Below are 18,767 nucleotides of genomic sequence, written 5' to 3'. Positions count from 1 at the left end.
TCTCATGTAGTATAGCGACTAAAACGCCTTATTGTTCACCAAATATGAAATAAAGGGGGCAAAAAAGAACAGCTGCATGGGCCCCTTTATCCCCAATGCCCCACATACTCTTTCTGTTAAGTGTGCAATTGTTTTATGCCTGAATACTGCCTCGCCCTAGATATACTGCGTAGTCATTTTAAATGAACCTATTAATTAATAATTAAACGAAATACACAAATAAACATGATAAAGAGGATAAACAACTGTAAAGTATGTCTTGCTTATAGGAGAAGTGGTGGGGCCTACTGTATATCTGTATTAATAATCCAATCATAGTGTAAAAGTCTCACTTTTTTTCCCTGTCATTAACAAACATGTAAATTGTATATACATGTTTCTACATAAAAAAAAGTCACATAACATCAGAGCAGTTACTGCAAAAACCTGAAACCTTTTATAGATGCTCGACTACTTCCGCGCATGCGCAGAATGGGCGACAGTCGGGCTATCAAACTGGTCAAACAGCGGGTGTAAAAATGGTAGGTAACCAAAATAAACACAAACCCAGGCTTTGTCTTTGGTGCCATTAAGACTTACCTTGAGTACTATGATTGTAGTATTAAAGTACTCGCTGTGTCGCGTTTTGGCACGTCTACAATGATAAGTTACGTGTGCTCGCTGCTATTACAGGGAAGGTCAGTTGATATTTTGGGAGCAGCTAGCTAGCTCCACGTCCCTGTTTGGCGGTCTGGTAACTTCGGCTGTGAGCAGGTCAGTCTTTGGACCTTAAATACAGACACTCACGGGATCAGCTGAGTGAAAAGCCGGCATATATTCAACCATACTGACAGTCTAATCTAGTGATACAACATCGTTGATATCAGTGATACAGTGTGGCTAACTTAGCTAACGTTAGCCAGTATAAGTTACTAGCTGGTGGAAGGAAGACAATGCTAACCTAACGTTACCCTTTTGGTCGCACACAAATCTTGGCAGACTGAAACGAATACTTTTGAGTTCTTGTTTTGAACAGGAATCGGTAACGATTGGTGGAGTCATTAGCAGCTCGGTGAACTGAAGAGTTTAGTCTCCGGTTTCAGGAAATGCTCTCCAGCGAAGTGCAAGTGCTCAAACACAGCAGCTGCTGGGATGATTTGTCTTTAGGATATTTCAGAATAATATCCACAAGAGGTTTTTCTTCGGGATGTCGCCATCACATTCTTGCCCCCGATCCGAGATTGAGTATCGATGCGGAGACTATTTTCCTAGAATAATATCCTTGCACATTTTAACTACATTAAAGTTATTAAAACCAAATCACTTTGTATACTTGACAATTAAAAAGCTTTGAAATATATTCAAAGAAAAGGCCAGCACCCTAGCTGTTTCATCAGACAAACATCGAAAGTATTTTTATATGGCTCTTTTCCCATTCCACGTGCAGCCTTGTGTTTTCTAGAGTTGTAGAACAAACGTTATAAATGATTATTGTATTCATCCTACTTCATTGTAATAAAACTAGAGCAATTACTCCAGTGTTTATTTATTCTTATCCCTTTTTAAAACATTTATTTTTTAAAGAACTCGTCACATTTTCCCAGAACCGAAAGCAACATTTTCAATCAGATGTTTTTTGAGTTCAAAACTCAGAGAAATTGTTGTAAAGAAAAAAACCTTTTATATCATTTTTTCTTAAAAATTATATTTTAAAGTCAATAGCTGAATGAAAATAAATACTGAATGCCTCTCCATGGTTGCGTCCATTACTGATTTAAAAGAAAAACATGTCTTATAAAAGTTCAACTCCCAACTGTTTCCAAAAGTGTTGACAATATTAATATATAAAGTATTCTGAGAAATGCAGTATTATTAAATGTATTGCCGTATATTTCTAGCAGGGTGCTTGTGTTACTCTCCAGACTTGTTGCACATCCAGGCCCGGGTGATGGCATCCCGTTTCCCTCCTCACGTTACATCTATGACTGTAGTTATCTGAGGGGCCCTCCCGGGTACAGCATGTGCTTTGAGAATCCATAACAACCCCCTTTCAGAAAAGCCCATGTTGCCGTTGGATAGGACATTATTAACAGGACAGCGACTTGGCTCCCCACCGATAATATGTGTGTCAGTGTGACAGACTAACCCTTTGATATACGAGTGTTTCTGAGTGTCTCGCAGTCCTAACTCTTGCCTGAATGCCTGTAGATGTGTGTGTCTCGCTGTGTGTTCTGGTCTGTGTTTCGGTCTGTGTTTGTGTGTTGCTGTCAGTCTTCCCTGGTCTGATCGCGCCTGTGTCTGATAGCCCCTGTCCTGTCCTCACACAGCATAAGCTGAAGTCTTCGCAGAGGGACAAGGTACGGCAGTTCATGTCCTTCACACAGGCTGGGGAGAAGACAGCTGTGTACTGCCTCACGCAGAATGATTGGAAACTAGAAGTTGCTACCGACAACTACTTTCAGAATCCAGACCTCTACTGCAAGGAATCCATGAAAACGTCAGTAGACCGGAAAAAGCTGGAGCAGCTCTACAATCGCTACAAAGGTAAGTCTGTGTTTCACGCTGAAATGTTCACCAGAAAATACTTTTAAAAAGTTCGAGTCACTTCTTCAGTGCAGAAAGTGTCAGTGTTACTCTTATATTTTTTCCTCAATAGATCCCCAGGATGAGAATAAGATCGGTATTGATGGGATCCAGCAGTTCTGTGACGACCTATCGCTGGATCCAGCCAGCATCACCGTGCTGGTCGTGGCGTGGAAATTTCGTGCCGCCACTCAGTGCGAGTTCACCAAGAAAGAGTTTCTGGATGGAATGACAGAGTTGGGGTGAGTGTGTATATCAACAGCATGAGGCATGCTGCAAAGTGGGACATAAACAGTGTGCCCAAGGTATCATTGGTGGTGGTTCCTTTTGGTGTATAGCTCCAGGGAGCGAAGGATGTCTATATATAGAGCCACTCAACCACACCTAGAGTATTCTGTGTCCTTATGAACTTGCTCAGTGAAAGAGCTGCAGTGTTTTGACTCAAGTTCAAGTTACCTTTGGCAAATTCGTCATCGGGATTAAAAAGCTAATGTTACAACTGGTTAGTGTGTCTGTCTGTATTTAAATTGTTTGTTTATTTATTGCTCAAATGTGTTTTTGTCTAGGTGTGACAGCCCAGAAAAACTGAAGGCCCTGTTGTCAAGATTAGAGCAGGAGCTTAAAGAGAGTGGGAAGTTCAAAGACTTTTACCAGTTCACCTTTAACTTTGCCAAAAATCCTGGGCAGAAGGGTCTTGGTAAGAAAAGTGACAACAACAACAGCAACATATTGCCCAATGGTGTCATTGAGTTGTTAAGTGTTCTGCTTGGTGTTTGTGTGCAGACTTGGAGATGGCCGTAGCTTACTGGAACCTGGTTCTGTCGGGACGGTTTAAGTTCCTTGATCTCTGGAACAGATTCCTTCTGGTGAGTCAAGGAAGGGAAATTAGAATCAGTATCAGCAGCACCAACACTGACCTATAAACAGATCCGGTATTAGCCGTGGCATGACCAAGGAAGATACAATTGTCTCTATTAGTTACATTCACAAGTCATGTTGGGTCCACTTTATGGCCAAAGTAATCCTTGCTGTGTTACCTTGTCCAAAAGCATTAACTCACTTTAAATGGGATCACAATATCGGCTATTATTCTTTGTGATACTGTGTCAATCTGAAAAAAAGTAACTGATGTTTTATAATAGCTTACATCCAAAGATTTGTGGCATACAGAAGTACAGATTCCACATGAAGCAGTTGTTCTGAATGCATAAATCAGTACATTTGTTACTTAGATTGATTGTATAGTCTGTGTATTGCTTCTGCTGTGTCAGTTTTCTTTAAATTAGATTTTTCTTGCCTTGCCTAAAGTTTCCAGTATATGTAATGGTGTCCCCCCCCCCCCCTCCTTCGCAGTGACAGATTCTTGGCAATACAAACCGTACTAGGAATACAGATTTAAAATCTCAGGGAAAAAGAAGAATATTCAATACTGTAGGAATCAGAATGGATATCAAGTGAGAAAAACATGGATTTTCTGTCAAAATATACACAACATAATTTTTCAATGATGGTGAACATGACCTTCATTAAAAGGGACAACAATTGACCCCATCCCTCTCCTGTTGTTTGCTTCAAGTGTGAAGGAGAAACTGTGGATAATGTGGGGAATTGATTCCTTAGATTGGAAGTTTGTATGAAAAAAAACAGCTCATCTTGACCAGCTCTTGCCAATTACAGGAACACCATAAACGATCCATCCCAAAGGACACGTGGAATTTGTTGTTGGACTTTGGTAACATGATCGCAGATGATATGTCAAACTATGATGAGGAAGGTGAGTTCAAGATTTCAATCTGCCTCCTCTCTAATGCTGCTAACACTTTACTATTGCAATCCCTCACACTAATGATATGTTGTTTGTTTTCTCAGGAGCGTGGCCGGTCCTTATAGATGATTTTGTGGAGTTCGCTCGACCAATTGTAACAGGATCAAAGCGTAAAACTCTCTAAATCCACTCCCAACTCTGGAAAAGCCAGAACCTTGTTTCTTTTACAGTGACTTCATAGTTTTTTTTAAGACTTGTTCAAAAAAAGTGAAAATTGTAGACTCCAGAGAGAAAACAGAAGCACTTGAAACTGTCAGGACACCACCCTTCAGGGAGCTGAGTACAAACATTGAGAACAACTGGCCACTTTTTTTTTTTGCCCTCATGAGACCGGGGCGTCGTACGGACATCTGGCGGATTCACCGTTGTCTGTCCGGTTGGATTCTCAGCATCCTGGACGCCCTCAGCTCAGCTCCAGGAGGAGCACAGCCCTGTATGTGGGGATGGACACAGCGCTGAGGAGCTTCACTGGCTGTGTGCACTCTCAAGGGACTGGAGATGAGGAGACCGTGTGTGTTACGCTTTGTTTTGTTATATGAAGCTCTGAGCGACTGTGCAAAGTTCCCAAGTCTTACTCTAACTCCGAGTGCTCGTGACACCAGCACCAACAGAACTGTTGCAGTTTTTACTGTACATACTGTATCTATTGGGACAGTTTACAAAGAGAGCTATATGAAGAATAATATAAATACGTTCGATTTATAAATGCAAAAGATGAATCTTTTATGTACAGTACATGCTTAGATCTCTAACGGGATGCCTCAATATTGTGGATGATACGCTGTTGGTTTAAGTGTTCGGTGGATCTGTCATGGAGTTGTGAGCTTCTCATTGAAAGCATGTTAAACATATTTTACGTCACCATGAGCAGGTTTCACAAATGCATTTTCACTAAAGTAAAGGCAGTGCTTTAATTTAGGTAACTGAGTTTGGTTTGTGGTTTTCATTTGTCGGGTTAATGTCAGTTGGGAGTATTAAATCTTACATGTGACACAGTCCACATACAGCAGCAAACATGAGTTACTGTTGAGGAAAATGTTCTTTTTGTATCCCTCTGAGGCATTAATGATGCTAAAATTACTATTCAGAAGTATTTAAGTGAAATATAAAGTGAAGAACTGATAAACCCGTAGGATTGCATGGCACATATCCGTATGTTATGGCAGTGCTACGTTCAGAAGCCAGGACGTTAAGGACGGGACGACAAAGTAAGCCTTAAGAATAAATATCTGTCTGTTCAATATTTATATTTCTGTTCGAGCCCATCTGTCCAGTGTTACTGAAGGTAGTGAAAATTAGAATATATTGTTAAAACATCATGTAAGTATATTGTTCATTTGAGAAAGATGAATAAAGCATGAGCTTTTCCATAATCATACATGCAACAAGTTATTTTGTTAAGACAGATGAGACACATTTTATATCACACGACAGTACAGCTGCTTGGACAGGAGGGTGTTGGTAAAGCAGTGATTGACAGAGTGTAATTTATAACCATACTGATCTGAAAGCTTTAATATTACATTTTTCAGAGTAATACTCCATGTTGTTGATTGTTAATAATAAACAATATTTAACAAGATCTTTCAAGGACATACTCGTAATTTGGCCAAATTGATTATAGTGCTTTGGAAAACGAACATTTATTAAATATGAAAACGCTTCCGCAATGTAACACATCTGAAGTACAGGATTGGATGATGAGCTGCATTCATTTACGTTATTCTACGTCTTCAATGTCTCCTTCATAATACATGGCAGGTAAAGTGACTATGAATAATAATATTTTTGCCACTATGTACCTGCATGTTGGGCCTTCCTTTGCAAAAATAAGTTGTCAATCAACGTTTGTTTTTGCAAAAATCACTTCAGGAAATGTTTAGATGTTACAACACTTAAAGCGGTATATTCAAATCAGACCAACAACTGTGTTTATTTTGTTTGTGTGTTCCCTATTTTCCCATCAATGCTGTCAAATAAATGCAGAATTACAGTTCATGATTTCATAAGATTAATGTGACAGGAAAGTAGGAATCGCTCAGCCATGGATACCATTTGAGGAAGATGTTCACATTATGGACAACAGGAAAATGGTCAGCAGTAGAAGAGGGCTGGATTATGTCCCCTATCACTTTCATTTAAGGGCATAAGAAAAGGATCTTTTATTGGCCAGTGAACGGGAGGAATTACAACAAGCTAAACCTGTTCCAGTGTACATATTAGCGCCTTATTTACCCTGATGTGGCCACATCCTTTAAGGAAAAACACAGGTCCTTTACCATTCGTGCGAATGTGCTGGATTAACAATCTCTGAATGAGATTATTTTCTACAATTTGGCAGTTGTTTTTAAAGGTAATATAAAACCAGCATTATTGTATTTCTGGCCACTGGGGGGCAGTGGAAACATTGATATCAAAATATCAAATAGAGGCACTTGAACTACTTTTAAATTAGTGTAGTAAAAGGGATTATTTTTGATTGTTATAATCCAGTGCAGTTTAGATATGCAATTAGTAGGAAGATGAAATGTATATAATAAACACTGAAAAGAATATGTACTTTTTTGGGAGTCAGTTAAATATCTTTCACTTTGACTTGAAATGCGGGAAATTTGACGATATTTTTGAATAAAATGAGTAGCATTTAAAACGTCTTGGCCCTCCACAGGAAGAAGTAGTAGTACATCAACTTAATATGATGAATCATGGAGAGTAAGAAAGGACATATACAGCAAACGTCACAGTTTCTTTTCCTGTAATTGTTTAGCGTGCATACAGCTCGAGGCTATAGTCTGTGGATGCTACCTGTGGAAGTTACCTGCGTGTTCCTTCCACAAGCCCCGCCCCTCGGTGACAACAGTAAGGTGAGTCATTTGAAACTCTTTGTTATTTACCTTCACAGCAGAAAGACAGCTCTATCACAAGTAACAGACATGGAATAAGCAGGATTTTGTAACCCCGGAGGTGGACTACTTTATACCTGCAGCACATGACACACAATGGAGCTGAAAGGAAATGCTTCTCATGCTCTTTCGGGTGATAATGACAGTGAAAGGTGAGCTTTGTGTCGATGGTTTCATGACTGCTGTTTCTCTTATAGTTACGGTCAAAACACATTTATTCTTGAGTAACAGTTTATCACATCAGCTTCTTTCCTCATCATATTATTGTATTCACACCAGTGGATGTAACTAAGTACTCGAGTACTAATTGTACATAAATTGAGTATTTTCACATGTTGCTACTTTATACTTTTACCACACTTTGTAGGCAAAGGTTGTACTTCTTATTCTTACTACACTATGATTGTATAGCGTCAGTTACAAGGTACATTGCGCAGAAAGGCTAGTCATAAAAACTAGAAATAAATAAAAATACTGTATAATTATAGGTTAAGCTACCCTAGAGTATATTAACTAATCATTTTAAAAAGCATAATTAATATTAATACTATAATTAAATATAAATAAAGACTTGGCCGTACATGAGCACCTTTACTTTTCGTTAAAAGTATATTTTGATACTAATACTTTTTTACTTTTACCTAAATACTATTTTGAATTTTGAAACTATAGTATTGCATTTTTACCTGGATAAATTATGTCAATTCTTCTACCACCTTAGTTGACACTTTGTTTTACTTAGACATGAAAAACAGTTATCAAAACTACCAAGATCAGTAACATATCTAAAACCTGTTTTGTGGAAAAAACAGCTCTTTCTAAGGTTACTTTTTAAGCTTGAATGTTCCTCTTGCTACTATAAACACCAGTACAAAGTAATTTAAAACTGGCTAATCATCAAGCTCGGGCATCTGATCTCCTCTCTGCTGAAACCCAACCCTGCGGAGGCTGTTGTAGATTCTGTCATCCGGGAATAGGAGCGAGAAACAAAAGCAGGGAGGAAAGTGACACCAGCTGTCAGTGGTGCTTTGTGTGTAGTACAATATATTTGTAAATGCTGACTGTGTGGATTTGCCGCTGTAGGATTGACCCCTATGGCTTTGAGAGACGTCAGGATTTTGAACCCTACAAGGAGATGATGACAGAATATGTAGCAGTGCTAAACAGAAGGTCAATGAGATGGGACAAACTGCTTCAGGAGAAACCACATGTGGAGAAAAACCTGACAGGTACAACAACAAAACATCACCAGTGGAGGAATGTATTAGGGCCCCTTCAATTAGATCAATACGTACATATACATAGTAAGAACATTTTTAAATACATATCGGTGCTTTTGTGGTTATGTGATTGTAATTATATATATATATCATTTATTAAGTGAAGCGCTACGTGCGTAAAGGTGTGCCTAATGAGCACCGTGCCAGAATCTGGATGGCGGCCAGTGGCGCTCAGGACAGACTGGAGAGAAACCCGGGTTACTACCACGCTCTGCTGAGCATGGAGCACGACACCAAGCTGAAGGAAACCATCCACACAGGTGCAAATAAAAACCTTTACACAGAGGACATTTTGACATGGGTGGACAGAAAGTGCATTTACTCAAGTTCTTTACTTTTTTGAGGAGTAATTGCTACTGCTACTATTAAGATCAATCATGCAAAACATAATTCAAGTAATAATTCATCACGTATTATAACTATAGGGTTAAGAGGAAACTTTATTGATCCCTTGGTGAAATACACACGTTCTGCAGTATGAAGTAAAAAGATATAAGCTCGTCATTTCTTGTTATTTTTGTCAGACATGCACAGGACCTTCCCAGACAACATCCTCTTCCAGAGCAAAGCAGAACCGAGCCTGCAGAGGGCTCTGTTCAATGTGCTGCTGGCCTACGGACACCACAATAAGGAAGTGGGCTACTGTCAGGTGAAGAAAACTCATACTTTGCCTCTCACTTAGCATCTGTTTACCTAATGAACAGGACCAGTTAGTTCCTTATCCATTTAGATACAAACAACCCACATGTCACGTATGTGCAACATTTACTAATTCCTCTTCCTGTTGCTTGAATTTAAATACAAAGTCATATTTGCAGTCACAGATCTTTTCTTTAAATCAATGGGTTTACTAAAGGTAAAAAAAGACAGGCGTACATTTATCTATTTTCCCCAGACATGCAGGTTTACCATCACAACTAATTTAACAATGTATTGGAGTAAAACCTCTTTAATTTAGCTGTTGGAAATATGTTGTTGCTCTGGATATGTCTGGTCCTGCCATGTATTAGGGTGCAGGTGTCTTGTAATTCACTCACAGTTATATAATCATCGCTCTCTCTCTCTCTGTTCGTGTCAGGGCATGAACTTCATTGCAGGCTACCTCATGATCATCACCAAAAATGAAGAGAACTCCTTCTGGCTCATGGATGCATTGTTGGGAAGAATGCTCCCAGGTACAGTTTTTAGGTTTATTCTTTATCTTTACAAACACTATGACCATGCACACCCCGCGATAGGTGTTTGATATTAGTCTTTCTGATTAAATGTCTGATCAGGTTAGATGGTATGAGGCAGCCAAAGTCAATGCACCAAAACAAAAAACAGTAGGAGTTGTCCAGCCATCACAGCTACAACAAAAGCGACAGGATATTTTGGGAGATAAAAAGGCTGAGAAGAGGTTTAACCAGACACCAAAGTGACACAGGGCCTTAAATCCATCAAACTTTATATGTAAAGCATGACATTAACTGAATGTCTACAAATTAAAAATGGAAAAAAGCTCAAATAAAGCATTAAAAAAAGTTCTCGATATTAAAACTCTTTAATCTAACAAATCGATAATACTGTCATTCAGTGTTCAAAAGCTATGGGCCAGCAGAAGCATAGTGAATGAATACACACCTTTAGGCAGATCTGAGAACAATTTAGAACAATAACGTACCTGCAACAAAGGACTGCATATGTTCCTGTTTATAAGGGGAAGAGAGACCAAAGTATATATTTTCTAGATCAGTGATAACATTTAAATGCATTCGCCTGTGCTGTTCAGTGTTTTATCATGACCCACTTGAAGCACTTGTGTGGTCAATGTTGTCAGACCATTTAAGAAACCTGAGCCTAATAAGGCAGACACTATATTTCTAATACAACTGAATGCAAAAATGAAATGATCTACATAATTCAAATGAAAAGTTTTCAATCATTATGACCCCTAGTTGTTATAAAAGCCGCTAAATGGGAGTGGACCCAATTTGGAGCCTTGTGGAACTCCACATAGTTTTTTGGGAAATTTGATAATAGATAAACAAAATAATTAACACATCTTCTTTGTGAATATTGTAGACTTCTACAGCCCGGCCATGATGGGCCTGAAGACAGACCAGGAGGTTCTCGGGGAGCTAGTGAAGGCCAAAGCTCCTGCAATCGGACAACTCATGGACCAGTTTCCCGGCATTTGGACACTAGTAGTGTCCCGCTGGTTCATCTGCCTCTACATTGACGTACTCCCAATTGAGGTGAGGAAACATTACATTTTAAAGGTGGAGAAAAGTGAGGAATTCAAGGGATTTCAAAGCAATAGTTGATCTTGTTCCTTGTGCCTACAGACAGTTCTACGGGTCTGGGATTGTCTCTTCTACGAGGGCTCAAAGGTTCTTTTCCGTGTTGCTCTGACTCTCATCATTCACCACCAGCCGGAGATCCTGCGAGCTCGTTCACTCACGGACGTGTGTGAGTGCTTCAAACAAATCACCTGCGGAGCTTTCACCCTGGACTGCCACACCTTCATGCAGGTGCATTGAGAAAGGACAGCATCATTGGCTGTTGTCACACGGGATTAGAGATGTTTGAACACTAACTCTCCTCCACTGGCAAACTTGCATTGTCCACCTGCATTGGGCCCTTTTTCTCCATTAGCGATTATTCTGCAGAATACTTTGAAGATTGATCTATTTATCATTTGGTCTTGAATATTTACACAAATGAGTACAAAATGGAGAGAAATAGTTAATGGAGCTCTTACAGTGTCTTGGGATGTCAACGTAACAGCTCTAAACACAAATATAATCCCGAAAAGCCAGGAATTCACATTTGAGAGGCTAAAATCAACATATTACATTTTAAATCCTGATGGATTATCAGTGCTGTTGCAGTAATTGTTTCAGATTCTAAGTGATTTGTATAGTCGTCAGTTCACTTATGGAGGTTATACCTAAAACATTATCAAACTACAAAGGTAGAAAAGACTCCTGGGATAGGAGTTCATCCAGAGTCGGATAATTATAGATGAGGTGTTTACATGACGCTTATTCTGAGTTTTTATTGTGGGAAACAACAACAGACTTTGACAGACTTCATGTAAACACTGCTTAGTGTATACTCCTGTAAAGGAATAATCTTGAATGAATATGTTGACATTATTTCAAATCTCTTTCTACAGAAGATCTTTACAGAACCTGGGAGCCTGTCGATGGGAACCATTAATAAACTCAGAGAGAAATGCAGACAGCGGATACTGGAGGAGGAATCTGGACGCCGGTAAAATTTTGGATCCACCCTTTATCAGTGGACTACAAAAACCCTTTTATTCAGTGTAAGTAAACAGAACTTTACTATCATGAAGAATGAACTATTTCCAAACGGTCTACTCATGGCTTTTCCCTTCGTTTCAATATTACTCTCTAAAATGTAAACATTGTCCTTTGCTCATGGTCCTATATGTTCTGCAGAACATTTCTGCTGCTATAAATACTTCAAGATCAGCACACCTGATGCTTATGTGTTTAATTGGCCATTGTTTTAATTACTCACACTATTGTATTATAACTTAGTAGTAGTAGGGAGTGGTTTTATTATTGTGGAGTATAATTTACGTGAGAATCATAATATACACTGCCTGGCCAAAAAAAAGGTCACACACTCAAATATTCGTTGGACCGCCTTCAGCTTTGATTACGGCACGCATTCGCTGTGGCATCGTTTCCACAAGCTTCTGCAATGTCACAACATTTATTTCTGACCCTTTTCGGCAAGATCTTGCATCGATGACGGGAGATTCGGACCACTGCGCAAAGTCTTCTCCAGCACATCCCAAAGATTCTCAATGGGGTTCAGGTCTGGACTCTGTGGTGGCCAATCCATGTGTGAAAATGATGTCTCGTGCTCCCTGAACCACTCTTTCACAATTTGAGCCCGATGGATCCTGGCATTGTCACCTTGGAACATGCCCGTGCCATCAGGGAAGAAAAAATCCACTGATGGAATAACCTGGTCATTCAGTATATTCAGGGAGTCAGCTGACCTCATTCTTTGGGCACACTGCTGAACCTAGACCAGACCAACTGCAGCAACCCCAGATCACAGCACTGCCCCCCACAGGCTTGTGACCTTTTTGTTTTGGCCGGGCAGTGTATACAATTATAATATATGTGTAAAACTGGCAGTGTCTAATGGAAAGCAAATATTGATGTCTTTTGCACTAAAATACTGTTGAAACTTTCCGAAGTAAAATGAGATATCCTCATTTACAGAACTTTGTGTTTTACTCTATATTACAAACCTAACACTAGCTGCCCTCAAAAATGCCTGTGCCAAACAAAGATAAAGAAAAAGGCAGATGCATCTTGTAAAACCAGGGGCCTGAGGGTTGTTCAAACAGTTAAACATCACGGTTTGTCTCACAACTTTGTGATAAGATGTGATCAAAAATGAAACGCTACTGTAACACTACAGTTCAGAGTCCTGCTGGCTTTTATTTCAGCCATCTAGTTAGAGGATGATTTACACCTCGAGGACATAAAACCTGCATGACTATAAATGTTATTCATTTTTACAGGAACTTGAAACTAAAACTGGTTTATTTGTTTATTATTGACACTAATGTAAATATAAGGCATTTCTAGAATTCAATTTCCTATTATCCTAGACCGAAATACCGTAGGAACTGGTTTCACTGATGAAGCGTAGTAAAAACAAAACAAAGTCTCGTTCATTCACTTTTATTGTCCTCCTCTTTAGAAAACAAACAGTTCAAACAAATCCATTAAAACCTTATTAAATAACTACATGGATATTTAGATGAGGGAGAAAATAAACATGGAAAAAAATATCTTTACTTTCTCCTACAACATCAAACAACACATTTCTATGGTAGTAACAGTACATGAAGGCTTAGTGAGACAGAGTCTCGGACATGGCAGCACACGGTGTCAGTGAGTGAGACCCTCTGTGGTATTGGCTTTACTTTAATCCTATCTATGTGACTGCGGGGAAGGCACTGATGAACGCTGACCGGAGCATTTTGGCCTCTTTAATCATTACTTGGGGCTGTTTGTCAGAACATTAGTGCAACTTCTTTCACATCAGAAGCAAAAAACCCAAGTGAAAAAGAAAACAAACAAAACCACCCAGTGGAGTGTAACACGTCAACATTTTCACACTCAACAGTGATGTCCTGAGCTTTTACATCCACATAAACCAACCGAAGAGTTTCTTTTGTTAAAGATTGTTTCAGCAACTTAATTTTGTAACAGCAAAACTAAACAGTGGCTACATTGACCTTAAATAATAGTTTTACATTTTGAGTTAGATGAGAAAAATAGAGAAATATGATAAACACTCATATCAGAACTGATTAGCTTAGATTAGCTTAGTATAAGACAGGAAACAGGGGAATCAGTTAGCAATGCCAGTCAAAAGTGAACAAGTATGCCCACCACCACCAACTCTAAAGCTCAATCGACACATTATATCCAAGATTTATTTCTTCTAAATTAAACTTGAAATGCAAAACATTACATTGTGTTTAGATGGGAGGGTTAGGGGCTTACGGTTATCAACGTTTCATGTTTACACTTTGGTTTTTGCACAGATTAATCAACAGAGTAAATGGGCAAGTTTTAAGCTTTTTTTTACTTTGACAAAGCCAGGCAAGTTGTTTCCCACTGTTGCAAGTCTTTATGCTAAGCTAGGCTAACAAGCTGCTGGTTGTAGCTTCACATTTACGGTGCAGACATGAGAGTGGTATCAATCTTAAAATAGGCTTCTTCCCAAAATGTTGAATTATTGTTTTAAATGAAACCAAATATTTTACAAAACAAAGTCAAAACGGCATCTTCAGTCTGTCCCTTAAGAGTGAGATAACTAAACCCAGTTAAAGAAATAAAATGCATTAATCCACTTAAGCTACGAAGGGGACTCCTTGCATATCCTTTTTAGAGTCAGGTTACTGTGTTTAAGGTTTGTTACATAAAATCTGCATACTTGGGCTGAATGTAGAGTTACAATAAAAAAATTGCCAGATCATTTCAGTCTGAAGTGAACTTCCTGAACTGCCAGAAATATTCCCTTTATATTCACAAACTTGATTTAAGGCAAGACCACTAAAAATGGTCGCCCTAAAGCACGTAAGAAAAAGCTACAGTAGCAATTCCCTCAAATCTCACAATCCCTCAAAATTCCTTTCAAAGAAATTATAAATAGTACATTACAAATTGAGAATGCTAACCTCTGATCAACATCCGCCCCCTCCCTTATAGTACCAGCTTTTCTCCAAACAAAGCCCCTTATCTTTCTTTTTTTTACAAATGAGCGGGTCAGTTCAGAAAGGGCAAATCAACCTCCACTAAGTGATGATGACTAGCGTTACTGATGAAGGCTAAGAACAGCACACACAGGCGGGGGGGGGGGGCACAGGCAGTGGTTAATCTCGGGGTGGGGTAGCGCGCTCTGCCCTGAGCCATGTGACCTCAGATGGTCTGGTAGCCGGCGTGGCTCCTCTTTCTGCCGATGAGGTACGCCAGCAGCACGATGAGGACGAGACCCGCTAGAGCTGCTCCGACGATGATGGGGATCAACATGTCGTCTTCATCCAACTGGCACTCCTCAGCTGAGGGGAAAACGACAAAGGCAAATTAGAGCAAGAAAGCACATTCATCTTTATGAAATGATAGGGCTGTACTGCAGTGCGTAGCCTCTAAATGTAGAAAAAATTGTGTGGGTTAGGTCTGTAGAAGCCTTTACCTGCTCCAAACTGATCTCCTGACACGCCGAAGGGCTGAACCTGCAACTGGAAGGTGTTGATGGAGAGATCCGCAGCCACGGTCAGAGTCTGCTGCTCACGACACATGTAGGAGAACCCCAGGGTGCCGCGCAGGAAGTCCAGGCTGCTGTTATCGGCTGAGACGGGCTCTATAGGAGAAAACAGAGCAGGGAGGGATACAGCAGAAGATGTGTTCAGTAAAACTAAAAGAATACAGACATAATACAAAACGAGAAACCCACTACTCTTTTTCTGGAACAAGCTTTGTCCACCTGGCATTGTGCCTCGCTATATTTGTGTTGTTCTGGGCCATTTTCTTAATATCCTCTTGGATAGGTGAATACAAACAGACATCTGGTCGCTGTGTTTCTAATTAAGGGATTTGGAACTTCTAGAACACCACAACACATTTGTAGTGGGTCATCAGTGATGATTGAAAGAGATATGTTTGTATGTGTCAATAAACTTTAAGGAAACTCCAACTGATTGTGCCTTTGATGAAATATTTGGCTGCTTTGTCTAAGACATAATATCTCAGTAAGAAAAAAAACAAAAACGCAGAGTCACTTCTGGGCTAAGTGAAAAATTAGCGAGACAAAAATGTTACGGACAGAATAAAGAATAGCCGCAGGAGACAAGGATGAGCGGAGGAGTTACAGATCAACTAGATTTACAGTTACCAGGTGATATCCGTGGTTGAAACGGGAAGACAATGTTTAGTGGCCTCTGTGAATGATTTATTGATGTGTGCATACCTATTTAACACAAGTTCATTTTTGACATGAGTAGAATTTGTACAATTCTAGACATTATCCTAACTCAAAGTCTGCACATTTTAACTAAGAATTGCATTAGGGTATTCATTAGTGAATTGTTTGCTCAGTCGACTCATAATATCCATTTACAGGGCACTCCGGTATCTTCTTGCCCTTTAATTTACAATATTTTAACACCAAATCACTTCTGTTATTGAGTTACAAGGCTGAGTAAGTTTATGTTCAGATTTATTTCCCAAGCTCCTAAGTGTGATGAAGTAAATGCAAGTAAATACACGTCAAGGACAGACCACAGGGTTGGTTTGACATAATATGATAAAAAGGTAATACTGCGAGGTGCACTCACCTTTCATGTCTGGCCAGGCTGCAGACAGAGACACGTTACTCAGGTGGTATTTATTGGACGTTGTATTCTGAAGAGAAACAGCAACAACAACAGAAATCAGCTTCACTGCAGCGAGGTGAGTTTACCTCAGGCTTCAGCTGCCACCTAGCGGCTGTTTTGTGAAATACAATAGGTGTTTTAAACCAGGCTGTGAGGCTGGATTTACTCACCAGGGAGAAGAAGAAGGTGAGGTTGGTGTTCTCTGCATCCGATGAGAGTCGCAGAGAGGCGGTGTCTGATTCACATGATCCAGAGGACTTTGTCACATTTGGCTGCAGGTTCACGATGTTCCGCACAGTCTGCCAAATTAAAAAAGGACTTCACATTTAGCATATGGAACCAGTTAATGTGACTGAATTCAGAGAGCAGTTCGAGGGTTTATATTTAGAAACCTTATTCTGGGACACAGAGTTGAAAGTGATGTTGAGCTGGAGACCCATGGAGGCCAGTAAACAGGCAGTACCGTTGCTGCTGGACACCACATAGTTGCCTTTCTCAGGTCTCATGGGCTCCTTGTGTGGTGCAGCCTTGGTCTGAGCTGCAGCAAAACCTTGGAGCAACACGCCAGCTGCAAGAAGTATTCAGTTAAGTATTTCAGAGGGGCAATGTGTTCAATGCTAGATACATAATTAAATAACGACTATATGAGAACCCTTTAGAACCACATGGAATACAATGACACCTCTTTTAAAATAATACAGGAAAAAGTACGTGTGATGGAAAGACAGTCAGGCCATATTAAAAATTGTTGTGTGGCGATATCAAAGCCTATGCAAGGCAAAATATCCATCTTACACTTACCTTTGACAGCTTAAGTATCAAAGATTATAAGAGCAGAACGTGATTTGTGCATTTAACCTAAGAAACCCCTTTGTTAAGAACATAAAACCCTATAAAAAAGCTATCCTTGATGGGGTTTTTTTGTGTGAAGTAGCAATACTACATTGGAAACATAATCTGTTACAAGTAAGAGTCTGGAATTCAAAATTGTGCTTAGTTACTTTACACAACTGGTGACATAGATATGCTCCCATAGTTTGAACTCAGTTTGAGTTCATCCGCAGACTGAACTCAGTTTGAGTTCATCCGAAGACTGAACTCAGACTGTCGCCTTTACTTGCGCCAAAACAACAGACAGCCGTGGACGCATCATTAAACAGTCCAACATGTAACGTTAGGATATAACATAACATGTCTACAATTCCGCAACCAAAACCACGTTAAGTGACATATGTAGGCCTGGCAAATCAGCTACTTGCTTGATCTTTAATTTACCTGGATTTAATATAGTTTAAAAACAGAAAACGTTGCTTTTCACTGTTAAATTGAGGGCAGTTTATATTATGACCTTAGCTAAACGTCAGCTAACAAAAGGGAATATGAATGTGACGTCATCAAACAATAACCATTAGTGTTTATGCCCGCCCAGTAACCGTAGTAAACGAAGACAGGAGCCAATACTCACCTAAAATCAACTGTAACGTTACTCCCAGCCACCATGACTGAACACCACCGGTTTGAGTCATGTTTCTCTCTCTCCGGTAAAACTCCAGTGGCTCCTCAGTGCGATATCACAGCGACACAAACAACAAGACGCGGCTAACTAGCTAGCTTAGCAAGATGTTGTGCTAGCTAGGCTAACGTTATCTTGACAACAATAGCAAAGGGAGAACTAATGCCCAAGGATTGGATTTACTGAACTGACAAAGCTCTGTTTCTGGTAACAAAAACACTGACGTTTCTGGTTACACGTTTAAACTTTTTGAATGTATATATTTGCTAGCTGAGAGGTTAATTTAGCTCGCCTTTTAACACTTTATCACTGCAGCTACAGCACAGACTGACATCAGTGTCATGTGACGTGCTTTAAGAAACACCCAGAAAGTCACGTGACGGAGAGCAGCCACATGAGATGCTTATTAAATTGTTTTTTCACAAGAGTTAAAGGATTAATCACGCTTTTTAAAGTCTGAATACGACAATGACATGCATTATTGAGTGGTGGAAAGGGCATTTATTGTGCTGAAGTGCATTTCCCCTTAATATATATATATATATATGTTTTAATATATGGAACTTCTACTCAGCTGAAAAGATAAATGTTGTACTTTTGTAAAATATTTTTTTTCAAATGTGCCCCTGTTTTTTTTCCGTTTCTGTTCTTATCTGTGTGCAGTGAACAATAAAACATATATTTATATATAACAAATATATTTAAATCCCATATATTTGATTTATTTAACCTTATTTATTTCGTTGATATGTATTGTGTACTA

General features: G+C 39.4%; 3 protein-coding genes across 8 annotated transcripts; 2 read left to right on the top strand and 1 right to left on the bottom strand.

Moving 5' to 3' along the window:
* Positions 1-446: 446 nt before the first annotated feature.
* Positions 447-5,969, top strand: dcun1d2a (DCN1, defective in cullin neddylation 1, domain containing 2a). 4 transcript variants are annotated; one of them, XM_063887400.1, is made up of 7 exons: positions 447-521; positions 2,307-2,523; positions 2,636-2,804; positions 3,129-3,259; positions 3,346-3,428; positions 4,240-4,336; positions 4,432-5,969. In XM_063887400.1, exons 1-7 carry the CDS (start codon positions 519-521, stop codon positions 4,509-4,511), a joined length of 780 nt encoding a protein of 259 aa, XP_063743470.1. In that variant the 5' UTR covers positions 447-518; the 3' UTR covers positions 4,512-5,969. The 4 variants fall into 4 exon arrangements, 3 of the variants coding, with proteins under 3 accessions (XP_063743470.1, XP_063743471.1, XP_063743469.1); XM_063887401.1 differs by lacking the exon at positions 447-521 and adding an exon at positions 535-753; XR_010166117.1 differs by lacking the exons at positions 447-521; positions 4,432-5,969 and adding an exon at positions 3,916-4,016 and having other exon boundaries at positions 2,119-2,523; positions 4,240-4,267.
* A 1,287-nt stretch (positions 5,970-7,256) lies between these two features.
* LOC134867081 (growth hormone-regulated TBC protein 1-A-like) lies at positions 7,257-12,822 on the top strand. 3 transcript variants are annotated; one of them, XR_010166116.1, is made up of 9 exons: positions 7,257-7,442; positions 8,374-8,519; positions 8,672-8,830; positions 9,095-9,219; positions 9,649-9,745; positions 10,635-10,807; positions 10,898-11,083; positions 11,731-11,883; positions 12,324-12,822. XR_010166116.1 is itself a non-coding variant. In XM_063887398.1 (8 exons), the coding sequence occupies exons 1-8, from the start codon at positions 7,387-7,389 to the stop codon at positions 11,830-11,832; spliced, it is 1,041 nt and encodes a 346-aa protein (XP_063743468.1). In that variant the 5' UTR covers positions 7,257-7,386; the 3' UTR covers positions 11,833-12,055. The 3 variants fall into 3 exon arrangements, 2 of the variants coding, with proteins under 2 accessions (XP_063743468.1, XP_063743467.1); XM_063887398.1 differs by lacking the exon at positions 12,324-12,822 and having other exon boundaries at positions 11,734-12,055; XM_063887397.1 differs by lacking the exon at positions 12,324-12,822 and having other exon boundaries at positions 11,731-12,055.
* Positions 12,823-13,272: 450 nt separating this feature from the next.
* Positions 13,273-18,361, bottom strand: lamp1b (lysosomal associated membrane protein 1b). Its single transcript, XM_063887402.1, has 6 exons — positions 17,957-18,361; positions 16,884-17,059; positions 16,662-16,790; positions 16,453-16,519; positions 15,312-15,479; positions 13,273-15,177 (listed from the first exon to the last, which is right to left on the bottom strand). Exons 1-6 carry the CDS (start codon positions 18,015-18,017, stop codon positions 15,038-15,040), a joined length of 741 nt encoding a protein of 246 aa, XP_063743472.1. The 5' UTR covers positions 18,018-18,361; the 3' UTR covers positions 13,273-15,037.
* Between the last annotated feature and the right edge of the window lie 406 nt (positions 18,362-18,767).

The sequence above is a fragment of the Eleginops maclovinus genome, chromosome 7 (genome assembly GCF_036324505.1).
Source record: "Eleginops maclovinus isolate JMC-PN-2008 ecotype Puerto Natales chromosome 7, JC_Emac_rtc_rv5, whole genome shotgun sequence".
NCBI lineage: Eukaryota > Metazoa > Chordata > Actinopteri > Perciformes > Eleginopidae > Eleginops > Eleginops maclovinus.
Note: the sequence above shows the minus strand (reverse complement) of the source record. Positions and strands in the feature narration are given on the sequence as shown.